This window comes from Propithecus coquereli, unplaced genomic scaffold, assembly GCF_000956105.1.
Source record: "Propithecus coquereli isolate 6110/MARCELLA unplaced genomic scaffold, Pcoq_1.0 Scaffold176, whole genome shotgun sequence".
NCBI classification, from domain to species: domain Eukaryota; kingdom Metazoa; phylum Chordata; class Mammalia; order Primates; family Indriidae; genus Propithecus; species Propithecus coquereli.
The window spans coordinates 3,091,707-3,114,701 of NW_012142301.1; the positions used below are offsets into that span (position 1 = coordinate 3,091,707).

Consider the following 22,995-nt stretch of genomic DNA (forward strand, 5'->3'; position numbering starts at 1 on the left):
AATGTTAAGAGGGTTTATGTAGTAACAAAATTTTAAAATGGTAACCATTTTTTTGCTTCTCCAAAACATACACTTCCAATTAATCCTGTTTCCTCTTCACTGAAAGAACTTTTCATGATGACTGCAAGACTGAAGTATAATTTAGAAGCAGTCTCTAAAACTGGAAATAATGTTCATCTAAATATGCCTGCCAAGTTTAAAAATGTATTAGGAGTTAAACTGAAACATGTTGAAAATGACTCATTGTGGACCAGAATATACACTGTAGGAAATAAGAGCTCATTTACAAGTGGGAGAAATACACTCACACTTCATCTGTGGTAATTCTTTGGACTTTCCTTGCAGTAAACATCATATTTTAAAATAATCGTGGAAAATATCTTACTCTTAACTTTAGTTTTTATGAGTTGATTTAGTTAGCTGGCATTCCAATTTTTCATACATCTTTTTTTGGATGTGGGTATATTTACCAAATGTAAATCTATGAAAATTTTCCCTGCAAAGCAACAGAGTAGCAGCGTACAAAGAAAGCTGTAAAACCACACACACACAAACACACACACACGCACACACACACGCACACTCTCTCTCTCTCTCTCTCTCTCTCTCTCTCTCTCTGATTCGGTTCACAAATATAATGACCAACTATGACTCTAGATTTCTAAGAAACATCCTAAAAAATGTGCACACATATAATGTGCTTTCTTTCCTTCATTTACAAACATGATGTTATTGATAAGTAATCAGAAGAGCATGTACCTGAGTTCTTTCCAGTAGTACTTGCATATTTGTATCAATTCGGTCTACTCTTCCCCACTAGTGACCCAAAATTCACATTTGGGAGGCAGCTGTCTAGACTTAGGGAAGACTGTGGAACACTCCTTCGTCCCTGATATCCCCCCAAAAGATCTATAAGATAATGAACCTGACACCTCAGTCTCACTACCAACATATTCTTTTTAAGCTAATTAATAAGCCACATACTTAGATATGTATCTATAATCATAACTTTAAGGTAGTCTTAAGCTAGATTCAATTAATAACTGTTTATGAATTAACATGATTCCAGTTTGTTTAAATTTTCTGAGTTTTGTTTCCTTGTTTTATCAGTTGTATATTGAACAGGAACTGTAGTAAACAATTCATTTAATTATCTGTTCAGCCCCCCACCCTCAAATCTAGAATTTTATCTAGATACCATCCCTACCCTGAAACCAGGTTTTTAAAATGTGATCAGTACCTCTGGCAACTGTTGAGCTGCCTGGGTGTGGATACGTGACCCACAGTGGGACAATAAGCACTTTCCCTCTTGGAAATGTGACACAAAAAGGCTCTTGAGAATGTCTTTACTGCATACACCTTGTCATTACAAAGAGATTCTTAAAGTTCTGAATTATTATTTTAAAACAATCTTTAATAAACTATTTTAGAATAGTCTTAGATCCTATATTATTTTTGCCTTATCTTTTTAGTTTTTAAACATTCTGAGTCACTTAATGATGTGGAAAGAATATAGTTTTATTTTTGACACAAATTGTATTTCTTTTCCTATATTTAGAGTGAGTTTGTCACGTTTATAATTGCTGTTAGAAAAGATTATGTCCAATCTTCTTCTATCTTATGTTTTCTGTTTTTTGTTTCTTTGCTCTTTGCTTTATCTATCTTTTGTTATAAATTCTATGTTTGCTTTTTTTCCTCTCTGGTAGTATGTAAAGTATACAGTCTGTTTGATTAAGGTTCGTTTATTATTTTAAGTGATATGCTTAAACGTATTTCTTGATAAAACTTTCTATTGATGCTCTCATGAAATCTGAGAAAATTATATATTATATATTACCCATATTATATACACAAACACTATCTCCTCTTATCAACAATTTCCTAATTTTAGTTGCAAGTTTCTACTATTTTGGCTCTACTTGTTAAATATTATTCTTATGTTACAATTTCTCCTTAACAATATGATTACAATATGCTTTATAACCAAATGACAACAGTTATTAAGATTACATTTTACAGTAAATACTCACTGCCAGTTTTTTTATAGCTTGACACTTCAATTCATGAGTTCTTTGATTCTTTCTTTGGTGAGGTTACAATTTCAAGTTAGTTTTTAAGGAAGGCCATATGGGTAATATGTTTCATGAGTCCTCACACGACTGGTTCCTTCTCATCATTCACTTTGCAAACTTCCCTGAATTACACTCTGTTTTACATCTTTCAAATAATTGCTACAATCTAAAATTTATTTTATTTGGTGGTTTATTTGTATATTTTCTGACTTACACAGGAATGCAAGTTCCATTAAGACACAGAACCTTTCATCTTGTTAAATACTCAATACCAGTGTCTAGAAACTAATGGTACTTGGCACAAAGCAGGTGGTTAATAAATATTGCTAAATGAATAAAGTATAATTGTGGAGGAAAAACTTAAGCTCAACAAGATTTATCTTTTCCTTAGTGAATGACTTAATTACCCAGCCCAGATGCTTCTAATATTGTTCCTTTAACATTCACGTTTGGTAACTTCACTTGGATTTACAACATTGCTATTTCCCATTCTCTCCCCACTACCTATTATGTGGTGAGCTCTTACACGATTCCTAGTTCAGAAAAAGTTTTCTTTTACTGGATCTCTAAATATTTTTTCCTCTTCCATTTTGCTGTTTTCTTCCCTTGGTACACTAATTTTCTGATGTGTATATATGTTGTCTGTCCTCCACGCCAATTACCTCTTCTCTAATTGATTTCATCACTTTCTTCTTCTCTCTTTTCTCTGCTTTATAAACCTATCCCCTCAAGTTACGAATTTGGTTTTCTGGATCCCCCCACCATTTCTCCTTCATTCCTTTTTAAGTTTTGCACTACCACTCCTTAACTTTATCAGTTTCTTCCATTTTACTCTATTGTCACATCTTTAACTTCAATGATTATGTGCTTTCTTAAATGCTCTTAGCTGTGAATAGGTTATAATCTAAAACCTTTTTAGATTCCTAGAATAAATCTTTCAAAATGTTTTCTTTTTCTTTTACAGCTTTTATATTACCCCTGTCTCTCTCCATTAAAAAAAAAAAAGTTTATGTATGTCCCATACTTGTCTTCTCTGACTCCTCCTTCCAATCACTTCTTAATGTTTGAATGAAGGCAGTTCTAACCAGACTTTCATTTTGCCTCCAAAATAGTCTAAGTGGGATTTTTTTTTCAGTTCCCTTCCTGTTTAATGAGACATTACTACAATTGTCCCATTTTCCAATGAACTGGAGGAGTAGGAAAACTGTATCTGTTCAGCAGTTTCCTTGCTTAAAGAGAGAAGAAAGTTGTGCTTGTAAGAAGCTAGTCTGGAAGCTTATCTTTGTATTTTCCCTAAATCTCTATATCCGTGGTCATGTTTACGGGATTGGAAACTTATAAGTGTTGCTGCCTCTCAGATTTTATATTTATTCCCCCTGTCTGGGAGAATTGGCCATATTGGTGAAAAGTTTAGACTAAAAGTTTTATCATAACCCTTCAAAATTTAAACAACCCCCATTCAACACATGGGGTAGAAAGTTTTTTTCTCTGAACATTTATCTATTTTTGCAGATACGAAGTTTGCTTTATCACAAACTCTGGTTGAGAATCTAAATCACATCGCAAAGAAAGAAAAATAAGGTACAGCATGGTTAAATAGTTTTTCCTGTAGCCTGGCATTCCTGCAGATACATGGTAGAGTAATAGCTTAAAATTTCCAGACTGAACTTCTTCACTTTAGGGCTGAGCTGTCTAATATAACAGGCTCTGGCCACAAGCAGCTATTTAAATTTAAATTAAAGTAAATAAAATTTAAAAATTCAGTTTCTCAGTTGCACTACTTAAACTTCAAGTGCCCAATAGCCACATGTGGCTAGTGGCTATTCTACTGGATAAACCACATACAGAATACACAGAGAGTGTCTCCACCATTGCAGAAAGTTCTTTCTGTTGGAGAGTGCTACCTTAGGGGATGTAGTGGAATGCTTAAGAATTTCCTCAACAAGTGTGTAGATACTTGTAATCTATCCCACTGTACTACTCAGCCGAATTGCAGAGTTCTCCTCTGCTATACCTTCTTTCATTTTTGTACTGGTTACACTGTATATGACTCATATTCCTTGAAATTTATTAGACCAAATTGGGGCCTTCCTTAGTTTCCAATGGAAATGAGTTTCTTCTCCATTTTGTTATTTCTGTCCATATAATATGGGCATGGAGAATGTCATAAAAATGCTCTTACAAAGTATTTTTTTTAAACATCAAAGGCATCAAAAAAAAAAATCTTCATTTTCAGAAGTCCTCCATGAACTGAACATACCATTTCAGTATTCACTTAAAGACAAATTCCTATTTAAACCATAGGTCAGTCTTTCCCAGCCTATGATTTTTATGCAAAACACTGCTAAACCTACAGTTATTCCTCTATTCATGGTTGGGAATGGGAGGAGAAATCTCAAAATGGGGTATGTGACAGGTACAAGGTACTTACTTTATTGAATTTATAAGTGAATAAAGGTATGTTTAAAGTGAGAAATTTGAAAAGAATTTTCAAATTTAGAATACCCTTTTCAAATAAGAATACCCTTATTATGCACTGGATGCACTGTGAAGTCTAGGTTTAACCTATTTGATTTAACCAAAGACTAATTAAAAATCAAGTAAAAGCCTAACAATATTTAATTATTAAAAGTAATGTCCAAGTTGATCTACTAATGAACATCCTTTAGATGTTGATATTCAATCTGCTTTAAATTCATCACTTAACTATAATGTTATTTATTTCACATTTTCCATGTGTCTACAAAGGTATTTTTAATCTTGATAAAAATGTTTTGCTTGAATTGGGATTTCTTCATAATTGGCATTCTCCTCCAGAGGTTTTAGTAAATACCTCAAAAAAAAAAAAAAAAAGAGAAGTAGAAAGTAATTTGTTAAGATGTAATAGTTAACTAATGGTAGCTTCTGGTTTTCACCATTTCCTTTTCTAAATGCTCTCTCCCTGTTTAATAATCTGTTTTAGAATGTTCATGGTGGGCTGTATTCAAGTTTACTGGTACATAATTTTTGGAATCCTTTAATATTTCAGAGAATACGAATATTTGCTTGTTTCTAGACTTCTGGAATTTGTTCTAATAACAATTTTTGAACAAGATAGCCAACATTTTTCCTCTGGTTACTTCCCAAAGTTCTTTCAAATCTTAGGGTACTAAGGCATTTGCCTTAGAGAAGAAGCTTACTTCTTCTTTGAGACTGTTGGTAAGGCGCCAAGGACACAGTGATAGACAGTAATAATCAGCATTACTTAACAGTTTACAAAGTGTTTTCAAAGCACTATTGTAGTACAGTGCTTCCCAAAATCATATTTGAAGAAAGGATACATCAGTATCATTTGGGGAGCTTTGTAAGAAGTGCAAATTCCTGGGTGCAAGGAGTGGAAGGAGGCAAACAAACATATCTTCTAAAACAATCAAAATCTCCAGGTGACTAAAAATTTTTTTACACCACTGGTGTAAGGAAGTGAGAAGTGAGGAACAGTCCTGAGTACTCTCTTTTCCCAATAAAACTGCCTTTACTATGGAATGGAAGATTGCAAGTCAAAATCAAGATAGAAAATTCCAGTGAATTAAAATTGATAAATATTTATTGAGAATTACTTGTATCAAGACACTGAATAAAGGCCTTTCTAGAGAAGCAGAAATGGGGAAGAGAAGTTTCAGACTTCAAAGAACCAATAAACTCAGAGTTATAATACTAGAAAACACAGAGAAGAGCCTGTATTACTGAGGGGAAATTTAGGTTTCGTGGAAGACGCGATTATTGAGTTCAGTCTTAATAAAACGAGAATCTATCTAACAGATAAAAGGTAGGATATATGAGCAAGGGAAGAGAAAGGTCATTCTTACCAAAAAATATATATATATATGTACATATATACATAAAAGTGAAGAGAAAGAACTATATATACATAAAGAACTGTAAGAGATCAATTTGTGTGGAGTATATGGGGGAGAGTCAAAAAGAAATACCTGAGTCTAGAAAGACAGGCAGAAAGTATTGTGAATGACCTTAAATGCTAAGCTAAGCTGTGCAGTCTGTGCCATTCTGTTGAATGTCATGCTCAGAGTACTTAGTTACCCTTGAAAGATGAGTGATGAAAATAGAGGGGACTAAATTAAAAGCAGGAAGATAGTTCAGAGACTATTATGATAGTTCAGGCAAGAGAAAATAAAGGCTTGACTAAAACAATGGCACCTGAGATCAAGGAGAGGAAAATGATTAGATATATTTAGAAATTAGAATCAACATGACGCAGGCTTAGCTTACATGTCACAGAGGACTTTCTTGACAACCCTATCATGGTATACCCTGCCCCAGCCATTATGCTCCCTTACACAATCCAGTTCATAGCAATCATCAAAATATATAATTATAATAATTATATATTTAACTATTTATTTTCTGTCTCCCTCATAGACCCTCAGCAGGCGCAATTCCCAGTTTATTTACTAAAGTATACTTTAGTATGCATTACCTTAACACCTTAACATAGTGTCTGACACATGGTAGGGGCCAATAAATTATTACTTGGTTGAATAAATGGGAAGACAGGTAAGGGAAAAAAAGTAGTTGTGAATCATCAGCTTTCTTGTTCAAGTGCCTGGGCAAATGATGATGTTAGAAAGCAAAACTATGAGAAGAAGAACAGGTCTGGGCAAGAGGATTAACTGAGTGGGGAGAGATGGAGCAACCAACTGAGAGGTTATTGTATACAATTACATGACACCAGTCAAGAAGCAATGAGAAGCGGATCCAGGATGACGGCAATGGGAGTGAAGAGGATTTTAGAGATACTATAGGGGTAGAATGTATGAAATTTGACAAATGGCTAAACATAGGAGCAGGAAGAAAGGATTATTATTCTGGAGATTCGAATAGAAGAGGCTTAAAAATGGTGGTACAATTTACAGGAGTGAAGTCTGTTGAAGCAAATTTTTGTTTTGTGAGGGGTGAATGTGGGAGGATATTGAGTTTGCTTCAGAAATAATGAGTTTAAAGTTCCAGAAAAACATCCAGATAAAAATGTCAGTCGGGCGGCTAGAAGTCCGAGTCTATAAGACACTAAAAAGGTATGGTTTGAGTTTTAAAACATTGTCGGTCATTTCCTACACTAACAGTTGAAGTTGTGCAGAAGATGAGATCCTAGAATAATATACATAAAACTAAAAGAAAAAGGACCAATGTCATGAAAACCAAATAAGGAAAAAGTAAAGAACTCTTCCAGATACAGGTGACTCAAGAGGCATGATAACTAAAAGTAATGGGTGATTCCGGACTGGATCCTGTACTAGCAAAAAACTTGTTATCAAAAGACATTATTGGGACAACTGACAAAAATGGATACAAGTATTGCTATCAATGTTGTCTTGAATTTGAAAAGTATAATGCAGTTATATAAGAGAATATTCCTATTCTTAAGAAATATATTGTGAAGGGGGAAGAGGTATATAATGCATTTAAGCTACTCTTAAATTATTCAGAAAAATATAGCTTGCATGTGTGTTGGGAAGGAGGGAAAGGGAGAGAGAAAGGAAGAAAGAGTATAAGAATGCTAAACAAATGTAGCACTGTGTTAAAAAACGAGACAAATCTGGATAAAAGATACAGAGGAGCTTTTTGTACCATTCTTACAGCTTTTGTGCACGTATGAAATTATTTTAAAGAGGAAGTTAAAAAAAATAGACCAAGATAGAATGCTGGGGCACTGCCTTGATTTCATAAGGTGGTGGCTCACACCTGTAATCCCAGCACTTTGGGAGGCTGAGATGGGAGGACTGCTGGAGGCCAGGAGTTCCAGACCAGCCTGGGCAACATAGTGAGACTTTGTCTCTATTTTTCTTTAAAAAGTGAATTCATCCCCTGAGAGTGATGGCCATTCAGTTATTCAGGATTAAGGAAAGAAAAGTTTCTATCAGTAGGCATGGAAACAGCATTTTACTACACTATTTTATTTATACAAGAAAATATGCTGATAATTGTAGTCCATTTCTGCATAAAGATGTTCTGCCCCCACAGAATTTCAGCTTAACAACACTGCTATCTATCATTAATTCTTCCAGTATAGAATAAATATTTTCTGACACAGATACTGCCCTCTCCAGTTCTTCTTTAAGAAAAAAGATGGACAGAAAGAAAACAATATTAAATTGCTCTGTGTGTATTTTGACTTGCTGCACAAAACTATTCAAGCTATGTTCTTTTGAAGTGAGGGAGAAGAGGTGTGTCACTTTAGGACGAGTACTCATTCACTTATACCCAATTCCATGCAATAAAATTATCCATGAATGGTTAAAGATTCCCTGGGCCATTGTTACTGGTGGGACAAAGGATTTCAGATCAGAACAATACCTAACAAGAAAATGGAAGACAGATGAGAGGTGGTATAAAATCCATACACTGTTTTCTGCATATGGGAGTTTCTTAACAGTTCCTCTAGAGCCTTATGTCCAGATTTAAAAAGAACAGATATTTTTCATCTCAGCACTACAGTTCTTAAGGCTTTCATGTTCACTGTATTACTACTGTTTCTAAAGCATTTACTGGGAAAGGAATAGAACCGCTTGCGGTAATTTAGGAAGTAATGAATCCAGCTTGAGATATAAATCTGTCCAAATGAATAAATGTCAAATGGAGCAGCAGCTTAAAAGCCCAGAGAAAACTTTAGAAAAACATGGGGCTAGACAATTTCAATAAAAACAAAGCAAATCTATGGGAAAACAGAAGATTGCAAAGAATAAGAGAAATCAAGTAACAAAGATAATTTTACAAACTCTCAGAAACTCATTACAGTGGCCCTAATATGAGAACATTCTATAAATTATTAAGCCAAAAACTTCAGATATTAATAAATTTCATTTAAAAGTATAACTTTATTGTATATTATTTCTTTCATAAACAGTAACAGTATAGGATTGAGAATTATGAATTTCTACATTCAAAAAAATCATGATGTGAATCATCTAACTATGAAAACTAAGAATAAGATGGGTAAAATTATCATAGCTTATTCATTAAGTAAAATAAAGTTTGAATATGATACTATAATTTTTATTTCAACTCTCAACATCCTCATTCCATTAAGTTTATCTTGCAAACGACACAAACATTTCCTTGTCTCCTTGTCTGTTGAAGAAGGTAGCAACAGATTAAAAGACAGATAAAGAACAAAGTACATAGAAATATGAAAAAGGCAGGTTGAAACTGTTCTACTTTTGGGGATAAAGCACTGAATGGAAATTTAGGACAGCTGGTTTCTATATCAAGCTTTAAACTAGCTCAGTATGAAAGAAAAATCACTTTACTCACCTGATCTCCTATGGCCTCTTATTTTGGTTTCACTAATAAAAAATGAGGACAAAAATCCTACCATTACCAGAGAAGTTCTGGGGATTGAAAACATAATTTCAAGGAGTATTCATTTAAAAACATTTACAGATTGAAAATTATTTCAAAATATAGAATATATTTTTAAAAACAAAAATTAAGTGAAAAAAATTTACTATTAAAATTACTTTTTAATAGCAAGTATAATTTAGATTCAAATATAGGCTTCTCATGTAGTATCCCACAGATGTAACAGTGTATTCAACTTATTCTACTACTCACACAGATTGAATTTTAAAATTTCCTCTTTTTGACAAAAAAATCCTTAGAGTGTATGCAGACATCCAAAGCAACAGAACATGAGGTAGTAACTGCTCATGATCATGAAAGTTGGGTATTTTTTGCTTATTATTAAATTGTTGAGCTTGAATTGGGACGTACATGGGTCTTTTATATACCTGAGAAAAGTCCTTTTCTTTGTAGAATTGAAGTCTTTGAGTAAAAAGCCTTTTTCATTCATGTTTGAAAACGGTACACTTCTTCCTTACATTTCTCTTTATAAGAACACAGGTTGTTTAATCATAAAGCATTTGACAAAGAAAAACTGCTAACATAAATGAGAGATGAGATTAATTATACTTAACTAGAAAACTGTGTGTAGGCATGTTGGAGGCTTGACTTAAGAACGATTCAGGAAAATCATGTTCCATGTAAAGATTAAAACACATTTGTTTATTCTGATTTTGATACACAGCAATCCGGAATCACATATTTGAATATTAAAAACTCAACCTCTAAAAAATAAAAGACAAGAATATTTTTCCTTGTGTTTCACTATATACAAAAAATATATGTGATATTCCTAAAATATGAATTTAAACATATAGGCAGTCTACACTCAAAGGAATTTCAGCGAATTTATATATATTTTTCTATATGTAAAAATATATGTATACCCACACACATATATCTGGTGTCCTTTTCAAATAATAGTCTTAACCACTAGGTTTTTGTTTTAAAAAAAAACATGAAAAGTGAACGGCAGAAATCTTTTAAATAATATCCTTAAAATTAGTTTGTGTTCACCATTCATTTCACATGGTAACTTAACCAGTGTATTAACTCTTTGAAGCTGTTGTCATAGACAATGTCTCGATCAAAAGAAACTTCAAACTCATCAAGCTATCCACTTGATATTTCAGTCCTTACCAGGACATTTCTACTCAATGTTTGGGCAGTTTATGTCTGAACACTTCTATTGATGGAGAATATATTAAATGCTAAGGCATTTTGAAAAGCCCTATTTTAATCTTTACTCTTTCTTGTAATGGTTATCCAGTGGTCCCAGTTCTACTACTTTAGGTGCTGCCAAGTTAGAAAATCAGCTCTTTTTTTTTTTTTTGAGACAGAGTCTCACTCTGTTGCCCGGGCTAGAGTGAGTGCTGTGGTGTCATCCTAGCTCCTGGGCTCAAGCGATCCTACTGCCTCAGCCTACCAAGTAGCTGGGACTACAGGCATGCGCCACCATGCCTGGCTAATTTTTTCTATATATTTTTAGTTGTCCGATTAATTTCTTTCTCTTTTTAGTAGAGATGGGGTCTCGCTCTTGCTCAGGCTGGTCTCGAACTCCTGAGCTCAAATGATCCGCCCGCCTCAGCCTCCCAGAGTGCTAGGATTACAGGCGTGAGCCACCGCGCCCGGCCGAAAATCAGCTCTTTTATATGTGAATCCTCCAAATGTTAGTTGACAACTATAATCTAGCACTAAAAGGACACTTGAATCTTTCTACAGTTTTGGTCATTTTCCTCTGAAGACTGCCTAGTGTACAGGTTGGGTGCCCAGATCTCAGCATAATTCTACAGGTAAAGTAATTACTGACCACGTTCTACATGTAACTCCTATTACTACAGGATAATATCTTCATATTGAAACCTTCCAAGTCATTTTTACAGTTCACTTCTAAGCCCATAATCCCATCATAGGTTTTCTGGACCCAGTGCATGATCTTACATTTATTCCTATTAAAATTCATTAAGCTCATTAGTATTGCCAGAAAAGATCTATTAGATCCTCATCCCATCATTCAATTTGTTATTCTTCTCTGTTTTATATCAAATATGCTAAATATGTGGTTTTTATTTTTACTGAAATCACTGACAAAAATGTAGAAATATTGTACTACAGGGTATTATAGATGGCCATGATATACCTACTTCTTGACTATTAATGATTCTCTAAAAACACTGGATAAAGCCCTTCAACAGTTACTAATCCATTTACCTAATCTTGAATTGTGTCCATATTTTCATCATCTTGTTTAGAAGAATATTCATGGAAAGTATTACCAAATAATTTGCACCTGAACTTCATTTCCATGCATTACTCCTATAACATATTTATTAAAGATGGAAATGTAGTTTGCTTTGATTTATTCTTAGAGCATCCATCCTAACTCTGGGTGATACTTGATTTTTCCAATACCAATCTTAAAAACCACTATAAGCATGGCTGCTTTTTTTTTTTTTTAAGAGATGGAGTCTTGCTCTGTCACTCAGGCTGGAGTGCAGTGGCACGATCATAACTCACTGCAGCCTTGAACTCCTGGGCTCAAGCAATCCTCTTGGCTCAGCCTCCAAAGTGGCTGGGACCACAGGCATACACCCCTAAGCAGAGGACTTTTCCCTTCACTTATTGATAATATATCTCAAAAACCAGATAGGTGCCTTTAGCTCATTTAAGCATTTTGCTAAAACCCACGCTCATTATGAGTTTTAGATTCCCAGATATTATTCTCATTCATTTGTTCATAAATCTTTCATTCTGTGATGTCCTTTAAAGTCATAAGCATTAACACTATCTGCTGCCTAAAGGTTATTTCCAGTATGTCTAGAACCACTCTCTTTTTTCCCTAGTCTTGATTTTAAAACTATCATAAATATTTAAGGTTGGCTGAAAATTAGGCTCTGTATAAGTAAGGTTTTACTGTCACCTCAAGGAATTAAGACTAAACAAAATTCCTCTCATCTGGCAGTTTGGAAATGACGTGTTCCAGTTTATCTAATATTCTAGTGGAAAATGCATTCGAAAGACATCACTAATTTTTGAAGAAAAAAGATTTACTTGGTAAAGTTTCGTAAGAGGACTATCTTGAACAAATTATTCTACGATGATAGTAATTATAGAAAACATTTTTATAGTATTCATTATGTGCAAGGCACTGTTCTAAGTGCTTTATAAACACTAAATAATTGAATCCTTAATGATTCAGAATACACTTTTAGAGACTGAAGTATCCCATAGCCTTAAGGATAAATACCAGTTGTTAATGTATGGAAAAGGAGGATAGGATGGATTTAGGTGTCAGAGTGTAGGATATTACAGTGCTTATTATATATATAATTGGCCAATTTTAAGATCAGATTTAATCTCTCCAACTTCACAAAAACATTCTAAAGCTAGCAAGTTATGAAATTTTGTCTGAATGTAATTTCTCGTTTACCAGCTAAAATCTTCTGTTTTCTTTGAAACCTTGTTAGTTTGCCCATAAATCTTATTCTAGCGCTGTCTCTAAATATATTCATCCATAGAAATACACATTCAAAGCTAACATTAACAAAAAGTCAAATAAATCTTTAGTGGACACCATATATATTTGTAAATGGAAGGGTTATACATAATAAAAGATAAAAAATAAGAGGTGTTAACAGAACTCTAATAAATAGCTGGTTTATAAATTGATTTTATAACATGATCTTTAGAATAAGACATACTTCCACATTATAGGAACGACTTCTTCAATATTAAATTTATTAAAATTCCTCCATGGACCAAGTTTATACAGTTGATGTGAATTCAGAAGTATAAGAATTCGAGCTATTCTAAAAGATTTTGACAATTGGTTAATTATATAAAGACTTATCTTAAATTTTAGTTTTATGTATTGTTTAAGTCACAATTTAATCTGCAGGTCTTCATTTAACAATTTAAAGAGCCATTGGGCTTAATTTCAAAAGTTTATTAGTATGTGAAAGGTACACAGAAACTTTCTGTATGATTTTAGCAACTTTTCTGTCTGAAATTATTTCAAAATAAAAAGTAAAAATAAGGTAGCCACTCTGTTCACTCTGCATATAGTCAAACCATTGAAAATTTAGGGTGTTTAATGAGGTAATGAGTGATATTTAATGCTCATCAGTTATTTTCCTTTTAACAAGGTTATTAAAATAAATATCCTTTCCTATGAATAAATTAAAGACAAGTCTCTCTCTCTTGCCTTCCCTCAATACACATATATTACAACATATAGATTTTCAAAAAATAAACTGGGGAGTATATAATGGCACAACTACTTTGGAGTTAAGTTTGACAGGTTTTAGAGTAAAACATTCATCTATCCTATGATTAGCAATTTCACTCCTAGGTATTCACTCAAGAGAAAAGCATACACTTATAAAAACTTACATAAAATGTTGATGGCAGCTTTATTCATGATAGCTACAAACTGGAAAAAACAAAAATGTCTATTGACGGGTGAATATAATAAAATGTAGAATATTGATACTCAGCAATAGTAAGGCATGAACTACTGATACAATTAACGAAGTGTAGTGAAAGAAGCTAGACACAAAAGAGTACCTACAAAGAGTATTTTTAGTCCAAGAAGAGCAGAACTAAACCATGGTGATAGAAATCAGGAAGGAGTTCCTTCTTCAGGAGGAGAGAGACTGAAAGGAGCCTAATGAAACTCTCTGGAGTGGCTGATCTACTCCATACCACGTTTTCAATATATGCGATATTTACATATTACAAAAATAACGCACATAAATTATACTTCAATTGAAATGAAAATTATACTTCCATTAAAAACATATGTTCTAAAAGAAAAGGTGACAGGAACAAAAGGAAAGAGTTTTAACATTTCTATTTTTAGAATGCTTACCTGTCTAGGAGCTGATTATGTTTTTCTAAAGCATCCTTTTCAGCCACCACTGCTCGGTCCTTTTCAGCTATAGCATTATCCCTTGCTTCTCGGAGATTTCTAAAATTTAAACATACTTTTCAGTTATTTCAAATGTAAAAGTATCTACCTTTTAAAGATGCATAAATGTGTTTTCTCAGAGGTGAACTACTTGACAATCTTAATGACCCATTACAGAGGTTGGTGACCCAAAGTGTACATTATGTAAATCTGTTGGGCTTGGATTCTCTAGCATTGAGCAGCAGTCTAGGTGCAAACATGGTCTATGTATACATGTCATGCTACCTTTCTCCACAACATCTCTCCACATGGGTCAAAGGGTAGGCTAAACAGTTTGTATACACAGTAACTCATTTAATCCTTACCATAATCTAGTGATTATGGTAAGGATCCAGTAAATACTATATCTAGTGTGTGTGTGTGTATATATATGTATATATATACACACACACACACGTATATCCTACCTCATATATTATCCACAAGAAAACTGAGGTTTTGGAAAGTTAATAAATGTTGTATAAAATATTGTAAGTGAAAGATATATTATGGAGATCACAAGATTCAAACTAAAGTTTGGGATATGGGCAAAAGAACCGCTGAAATGGTGGATCTTGGAATTTAAGCTGTATAGGAAGGAAAGAGAAGGGAACACAGAAAAGGTTGACAGATTAGGAGAAAGTAGAAGGGACAAAAGACTAGAGGTCCTGATAAGATGACAAACAGATTAAAAGAAAGTAGTTGTACAAGCAAAGTGAAAGAATAGAGATTGCTATTAGAGAACGGTGATTTGGGGGCAAAATAGTACTTTCAGCAGCAGGATTTTAGTTGATAACAAGACAAGGTGTGACAATTAGAGTGGCTAAATGAAGTAGAGCTGAGATGAAGGTCAACATTAATGTAGGGCTCAAGGAAGTATGAGGACAGGGTATTAGAAAAGTCATCTACTTACAGTGGTGATAGTAGGAACTTAAATTGACAGAAAGAATACATTTAATGTCAGTTAAGGGAAGTGTTCAAAAGCTGGAGGGTAACAACAGTGACGAATTAGGAGATTGAACAGCCAGGCATGAGCCTTCACAAATCAAAATGTTTGTTTTTTAATCAAGGTGAAACTTTATGCTGAGACGGAGCTTAAGGTAAAAAAAGGAAAAGAAGGTAAAAAAAAAAAAAGGTGAAACTTTGGATCAAGAAAAATACCAACAGTGAGCTTCTTTCAGAGAGTCACTTTTTTTTTTTAATTTCCTTCTCTAATAGTTATAACATAGAGTATAACACAAATAAATTGATTTTGTTCACTTAATCCCTACAAATTCCTTATCTTGTATTTTCTAACCTATTTTACAGCTGACTAAACTGAAGTTTAGAGAGCTTACATACCCAGCCCCAAGTCCTACAGCATAAGTGTTAAAGGGCCATAATTTGAATACAGCTATGTCTTCCTCCAAAGCTAGTACTTTCTATATCATACCACCCTATCTCCATGAAGATCTGGATAGGATGTTAGAATTTGGCTTTTTATTATTCATAAAGAATGTTAGTAGAGTCATGAAAGCCCACATTTTGAATAAATCTATCTAATGAATATTAGAAATGCTGTAGTGGTCACACTTGCTGCGTTTGTACTCGATGCAATCTTTTGCACGGTGATGCTAACAATAAATTTAAAATTTTAAACATGTCAACCATTAGAGATTCACCAGTAAAACAGTTTGAAGCCAGAAATAAAATAGTTTTTATAAAAAGCTGGAATATTCCCAACACAAAGAAATGATATATGTTTGAGATAATGGATCTGCTCACTATAGATCATATGTATCAAAACATCACTATGTAACCCTTGAATATGTACAATTATTATTTGTCAATTAAGAAAATAAAATAAAAAAAGAAAAAAGTTGGAGTACAAGTAGCTTCTATTAAAAAGAAAATTAATTTTGGATGTTTTTATCTAAGTGGGGAAGTGCATTCTAAAGTAGCTATCACAAAATGGCATGTTGTTATTTTCTGATGTCATCCTGACTGCAATGACATTCAAAAATATTCTACTATTATCAAACCAATTAAAACATAAAAAATTAATTTTATAGATAGAATAAAATTCTCAAAGTATATTAAACATTTATGTATTTTTCATTCCTAGATGACCAAAGTATTTTAGTCAGTAAATCACCATAAACTGGTTTCTATTTTCATTTCTCAAATATAACCTCATTATTCTACATGTTATTTCAGTTGCGTAATTCCAAGTAGGTTACATTTACAAAACTAATTAAGCATAAATGCTTAATTGATAGATGGAGAGGCTTCAGTTCTTAACCATATTTCCTTTCTTGCAACAATGGGCATTAGAAATAAAAGCAAGACACAGTGAACAAAACAAAACCCAGAACACCAGGGCTTCTAAGAGGAGATATGATTAGAGGGTACTAGTATATTCATCATGCCACAATTTATATCATCCAGCTAACTGTAAGTGCTTTGTTAAGGCTACAAAGAGAAGGAGTTAATCACTTTTAACTAGAATAAGAGAAGTAAGTGAATAAAGGGAAACATTCAGGCCTAAAGTGACATTTAGGCCGGGCGCGGTGGCTCACGCCTGTAATCCTAGCACTCTGGGAGGCCGAGGCGGGAGGATTGTTTGAGCGCAGGAGTTCGAGACCAGCCTGAGCAAGAGCGAGACCCTGTCTCTACTAAAAATAGAAAGAAATTAATTGGACAACTAAAAATATATAGAAAAAGCTAGCCGGGCATGGTGGCACATGCCTGTAGTCCCAGCTACTTGGGAGGCTGAGGCAGTAGGATTGCTTGAGCCCAGGAGTTTGAGGTTGCCGTGAGCTAGGATGACGCCACGGCACTCACTGTAGCCAGGGCAACAAAGTGAGACTCTGTCTCAAAAAAAAAAAAAAAAAAAGTGACATTTAAGTTGAATCCTGAAGGACAAATAAGTAAGGCAGTTCAGAAAGAGAAAACTGAAATGAATAAAGTGCTAGAAGCTAAGGCTTCTGCCAATAGGCCCTCTCATAGGTGTTTGTGGGTAAAATTTCTTTGTAAACCCATTCTCCTTAAGAGGCACCATACCTTCCATATCCAATCCACAACCTGCATACTTTAAACAAAAAGCAGTCTAATTCCTTATAAGGAATAGAGATACTTTCTTTATTATTACCAATTCACATGTTTTAAATCAAGAGAGATAAACCTAATGTATTCTTCCACTGACAATAATAGTAATAGCAAACCTACAGTGTGTTTACCGTGTGCCAGGAACTGTTGTAGGCACTTTATATATAACAACTCATTTAATTGTCACAACAATCTCACAGTGTAGGGGTTGTATCATTACCTCCATTTTACAAATGAGAAGACTATCACCATCATATTGGTATTAACTGATCAACACTTAAGTGCATATATAGTAATAACATTCATCAGATGTCGGGCAGATGAGAGGGGGGAGGAGGGGATGGGTATGTACATACATAATGGGTGCAGCGCGCACTGTCTGGGGGATGGACACGCTTGAAGCTCTGACTCGGGTAGGGCAAAGGCAATATACATAACCTAAACATTTGTACCCCCATAATATGCTGAAATAAAAAAAAAATGAGAAGACTAAAACACAGAGAGGTAAGTATTAGCCTATGGTCACATAGCAAGTCAGTTACGGAGCCCACATGTGAACCCAAACAGTCTGGCTCCAGAGTCTGTGCTCTGAATCACACTACGCTGCTTCTCTTAAGAATTTCTTTGTTTCATAGATGTTTTCTCCTTGGGAAATTCTGATATCATGAGATTTATATTACATGACCACGTCATGGCACAAATAGATGTTAAATCAAAAGAAGTCTTGAAAGAATTGTGAATATATAATACATTTGCTTTTATGGACCACAGTATGTATTACATGCTCTTTCAAAATTAGACTGGTTTGATAAAACACCAGATCGATTGTATTCCTGCCATAGATAAAACAATAACTTTCATAGAACTAATAAATTATCCATTTCTAAATGTTAAACGCATTAGAAAATGTAACAGAAATACAATTACAGAACAAATAGCAGGAATACAAACGTTCTTCAAAAGAGACGCTTAAAAAATTTATAGAAGCTATCTGTAGCATGTACAAGCTAATGAAGCTCAAGTTTTGAAAGTCCAAACTGAGTGCATAATCAAATGTAATTGTAGTAACAGAGAAAGATGTTGGGAGTTGGCCAATTGGCCAATATAACAAATGTTTTAAAATATAAAAATCTGAATATATCACCCTAAAAAATACTTTTATAAAGCTACCATTTGATTCCAAAACTGTGTTTACATGATTCTTTCATGTTGTTTCCTACTAACTCCATGTATCTCCCACCTACACATACAAATCTCTCCTATCTACCCCATGTTTGTACGTGGAAGGTAGACTGAGAGGAAAGATAGAAGGAAAGAGGAAACGTTAATCAATCCTATGTGAAATGCAAAGAGAGAGTGAGTATCCTAGTATTATAACTAGAGTGTCCAAATAATGTATTTTTCAACCTAAAAATAATGTATTTTTAGAATGAGAGTGCTATTAGTAATTATGCCAGGGAAACAAGCATAAATCGACACTTTTCTCAGACAAACTGGGAGAAATGATTACTTAAATTATAACATTCAATTGAGAAATTTAAATACTTAAATTCTTAATTATTTCCCTAAGAAAAGGTTTTAATATTACAATAAATAGACATATTTTAGATGCAATAAAGCACCATTTGTGCAGCAGATAATTTAATACATGTAAGTTTATCTAAAAGTATCTCACAATTAAAACTTGAAAACCTCAGTACAAAACATACATAACAACAGACTACTGTATAGGATAGAATGTGTTTTCTTGCTACTAGATGATAAATTTCACAGTACCAACAGGCCAAATCTAAATTTATATCAGAAAAGTGGTAAGAAAAATGTTAGAAGAATGACAAAAACTTAAGGAACCTTTGAAATTCTAAAAGGAACAAATCAGAGTTTGGCAATGCCAGGATCACATCTTAGCCTGAATAAACATCACTAATGTCTCAGAATTTGAAATTTACCAGGAATAAACAGTGGGAAAAAAAAAGAAAAAAAAACAACCATGGCTGTCATAAGAGCTTAGCAGGCGCAACAACTAAGCAATCCATTCTTTTCCTTTTCTGCCTTCATGTAAAAATATTTTTGGCTAATGAAAGTAAATATATTTTTTCCAGTTGGAACGAAAAGGGATTGAAACAGTCTGTTTTATATGACAAGCTTATTTACAGGGAGGTGTTTGAATTAATCACCCCTACCTCCAGATTCTTCTTCCTGGACAAAACAAAACAGCCTATTTTCATCTCTGATGTCTTTGTTTTTAAGATGGTATAAAACAGAATGGTTCCAAGTGGATTATCTTCTGTTTATACTCAGTGACCAATAATTTTACCTTTAATTAACATAGTTGGTTGAATAATGGATAAAGAGGATACAAATACTAAATAAGCAAAGTAGAAATCTTACTTAATAAAACTTCCTGGGGAAGCTATGCATTTTAAGAGTAGAAACTTTTTGAGATTACTATTGACTGAAAATGCTACACTTTCCTATCCTTTTATTATAGTTGGTGTGATAGCTTGAAAGTTTTTCCCCTCCAAATTTCATGTTCAAATTTAACTGCCATTGTAACAGTATTAAGAGATGGGACCTTTAAGAAGTGATTAGACCATGAAGGTGGGACTGGTGCCATTATAAAAGGGTACGTTCAGCCCCCTTTTTCTCTCTCTTGTTCTCTTGCGTCTGACATATGATAATGTAGTGAGAAGGCCCTTGCCAGATACCAGCACCTTGATATCGGACTTCCCAGCCTCCATAGCTGTGAACCAGTAAATTTCGGTTCATTATAAACTATCCAGTCTCAGGTATTCTGTTACAGCCACACAAAACAGACTAAGACAGTTGGTGCTCAAGCAGATTTTTTTTTTTCGTTTTCTAGATGTGAAAACTTAGGTCCAAAGTAGGTAAGTTTCTAACCCCAATCATGGTAAAACAAAACAAAACAAACAAACAAAAAAATAAACTATAAAAAAAAACAAGCAAAATGCAAAATACTTATTTAAAATCCATTAATGTGTTGAGATTTACAAAGTAGCTGATGGGATAAACGGTAATATATCAAAATGAAACTGAGTGAATGTGGTAGATGGTAACTACTATATATCAGTAACTATGCTTGGTCCTGATCAAATCCATTATAAACCTTTGTGTGGGTTTTCATCTAAACCAATAGCCATCAGATTTCTAAAATGCAGTACCAGTTCATTCTTTCATTCAATAAATATATATTGAGTACTTGCTGTACATAGGCAATGGTATGTGGAAATGTGGCACTGAACAACAGATGAAATTCCTATTCTCATGGAGATTACATTCCAGTAGGAAAGAAGCCAAAAGTGAATACAGTATGGTAGTAGGTCATAGTGCTTTGAAGAAAATCAAAGCAGAGAAGGGGAATCTCCTATGGAGATGGGAGAAGAAGAATCTCACAATTTAAAATAAAGTGGTTAGAAAAGACCATATATTAATAGAACAGGTGTCATTTGAAGACTTGATAAAAGTAATGAAAACAGGGCTCTAGGGTATAATCTAAGAGTGAATGGTTAAGCAGTGAGAACTGTAAATATAATACAAAGGACCAGAGGTGGGAGCAAGCCTAACAGGTCAAGGACAAGCAGGCCAGTGTGACTAAGCAAGTGACTGGAACAGAGTATTAAATGAGGATAGGGTAACTGAGTGCAGATCAGGTAGTATCATAGGCCACTATAATCATTTAAACTTTCACTGAGTGATATAGGGAGCCTTTTTATTTGAGCAGAGGAGTGATCCAATTTGACTTACTGTTTATCAGGAACTGTGCTAAGAATAGACTGAAGGGGGAAAGGAAGGAGGCTGGGGAACCACTTAAGAAGCTACTGCAGTAATTTAGGCAAGAGATAATGGTGGCTTGGACCAAGGTAGTATCTGTGAGATGGTAAGAGCTCGTAAATCCAAAAGGATTTGCTGTTGAATAGAATATGGAATGTGAAAAAAGGAAAAAGGCAGAAGATGACTTCAGGTTTTTGGTCTGAGCAAGTGTAAGAATATAGTTGTCTTTAATTGAGCCGGGTAAGACTGGGGGTGCAGGAGAGTCGGAGGTAGAGTGGGACAGAAGTTTGCTTCTGGATATATTAAATTTAAGATGCCTATTAAATAACCAAGTAGAAATGCCAAGGAGGCAGCTGCAAAAAGATGTCAAGAAGATTAGTAGAAACCAACAAAGGGACTGAGTAGGTACAGCCAGTGAGGAAGAGAAAAAGTTAATAGTGTAGTACCCTGGAAGTCAGTTAAAGAATGTTTTTCCAGGAGTAGGGAGTGGTCAACCGTGTCAAATACTGCCGGTAGGTCAAGTAAGATGAGACCTGAGAAGTGACCACTGGATTTTGGCAACATGAAGGTCTTGGAGCTGTAGTGAAAACAACTCTGTTGTATGCAGTGGTTATTGGGTGGAAGGGGAAGCTTTATAGTGGATTTTAAAAAATGGAAATAAAGTATGCAAAACTCTGCAAGACTTTAGCTATGAAGCAGAGCAAAGAAATATGGAGGTGGTTAAAGAGGGAAGTGGAGACAAGAAAGGCTTTTTAAAGATGGGGAAAACAACACATTCCTATATAGTTGGGAACTATCAAGGGGAAAACTGACAATACAGGGAACAAAGAGGAGAACTGCTGGAATTATGTCCTTGAGCAGGAGAGAGGGGGCAGGCTCTAATCACAAGTGGAAAGTTTGGGCCTTAGGAGAGTAGTGGCAGAGAGGTAGGCCCAATCAAAAAATTATACCATTTTATGGAAAAATAAAGTCCTCTTTGCTAATTTCCAAAATTATTAATCTTTTATAAAGTTCTAATGATCTTTACTCAGCCCTCAAGCGTGGATGGGGTTTGCAAACTCTCTTAAAAGACTGAATTTCTCTTCTATATAAATTACCTTCAAAATTAGTTTTGATAAGAAACCTTTCAGTTTTCATAGTCCTGACCAGTTAAACGGGAGGCTGTGGTGCATTGTAGAGTCAGACGTATCTACTTTTACCAATGTTTGTAGTAATCGTTGGCAAATCATACCTATTGTGTCTTAGTTTCCTAATTTGTAAAATGGGGATATTAATACCTACAAACACATAAAATGTCCTGTTTAATTCTCTCCACAATGTACGTTGAGTACAATGCTTGATGCATAATAGGTACTCAGTAAATAGTAGCTATTGTTAGTATGCTGTCTAAATATGAAAAACAAAATCAAAAATATGAAAGTATTCATATGGGGGATGATAATTATAGCAACGTTTCCCCCATTTTTTTATTGTATAAAAAGAAAATGATAAAATTTGTCATAGCGCCCTGGGGAAGACAGACAAGACTGCTGGACGGCTAAGGGGAGTCATATCTGGTGCAGAGCAGGGAAACATCTCTAGTAGTAAACTATGTGATCTTAGGCAAGCACTTTTGGGCTTGGTCAGGGATGCTACATCTGTAAAAGATCAAGAATTGGCCGGACGCGGTGGCTCACGCCTGTAATCCTAACACTCTGGGAGGCC

General features: G+C 34.2%; 1 protein-coding gene across 1 annotated transcript in view; it reads right to left on the bottom strand.

The window, feature by feature from the left end:
• PIBF1 (progesterone immunomodulatory binding factor 1) overlaps positions 1 to 22,995 on the bottom strand; it is a gene marked incomplete at its 3' end in the record, with an annotated part of 215,782 nt that overhangs the window by 129,379 nt on the left and 63,408 nt on the right. Inside the window, exon 9 of the mRNA XM_012642153.1 lies at positions 14,335 to 14,433. Coding sequence (XP_012497607.1) covers positions 14,335 to 14,433 — 99 coding nt within the window. The remainder of the gene's footprint in view (positions 1 to 14,334; positions 14,434 to 22,995) is intronic.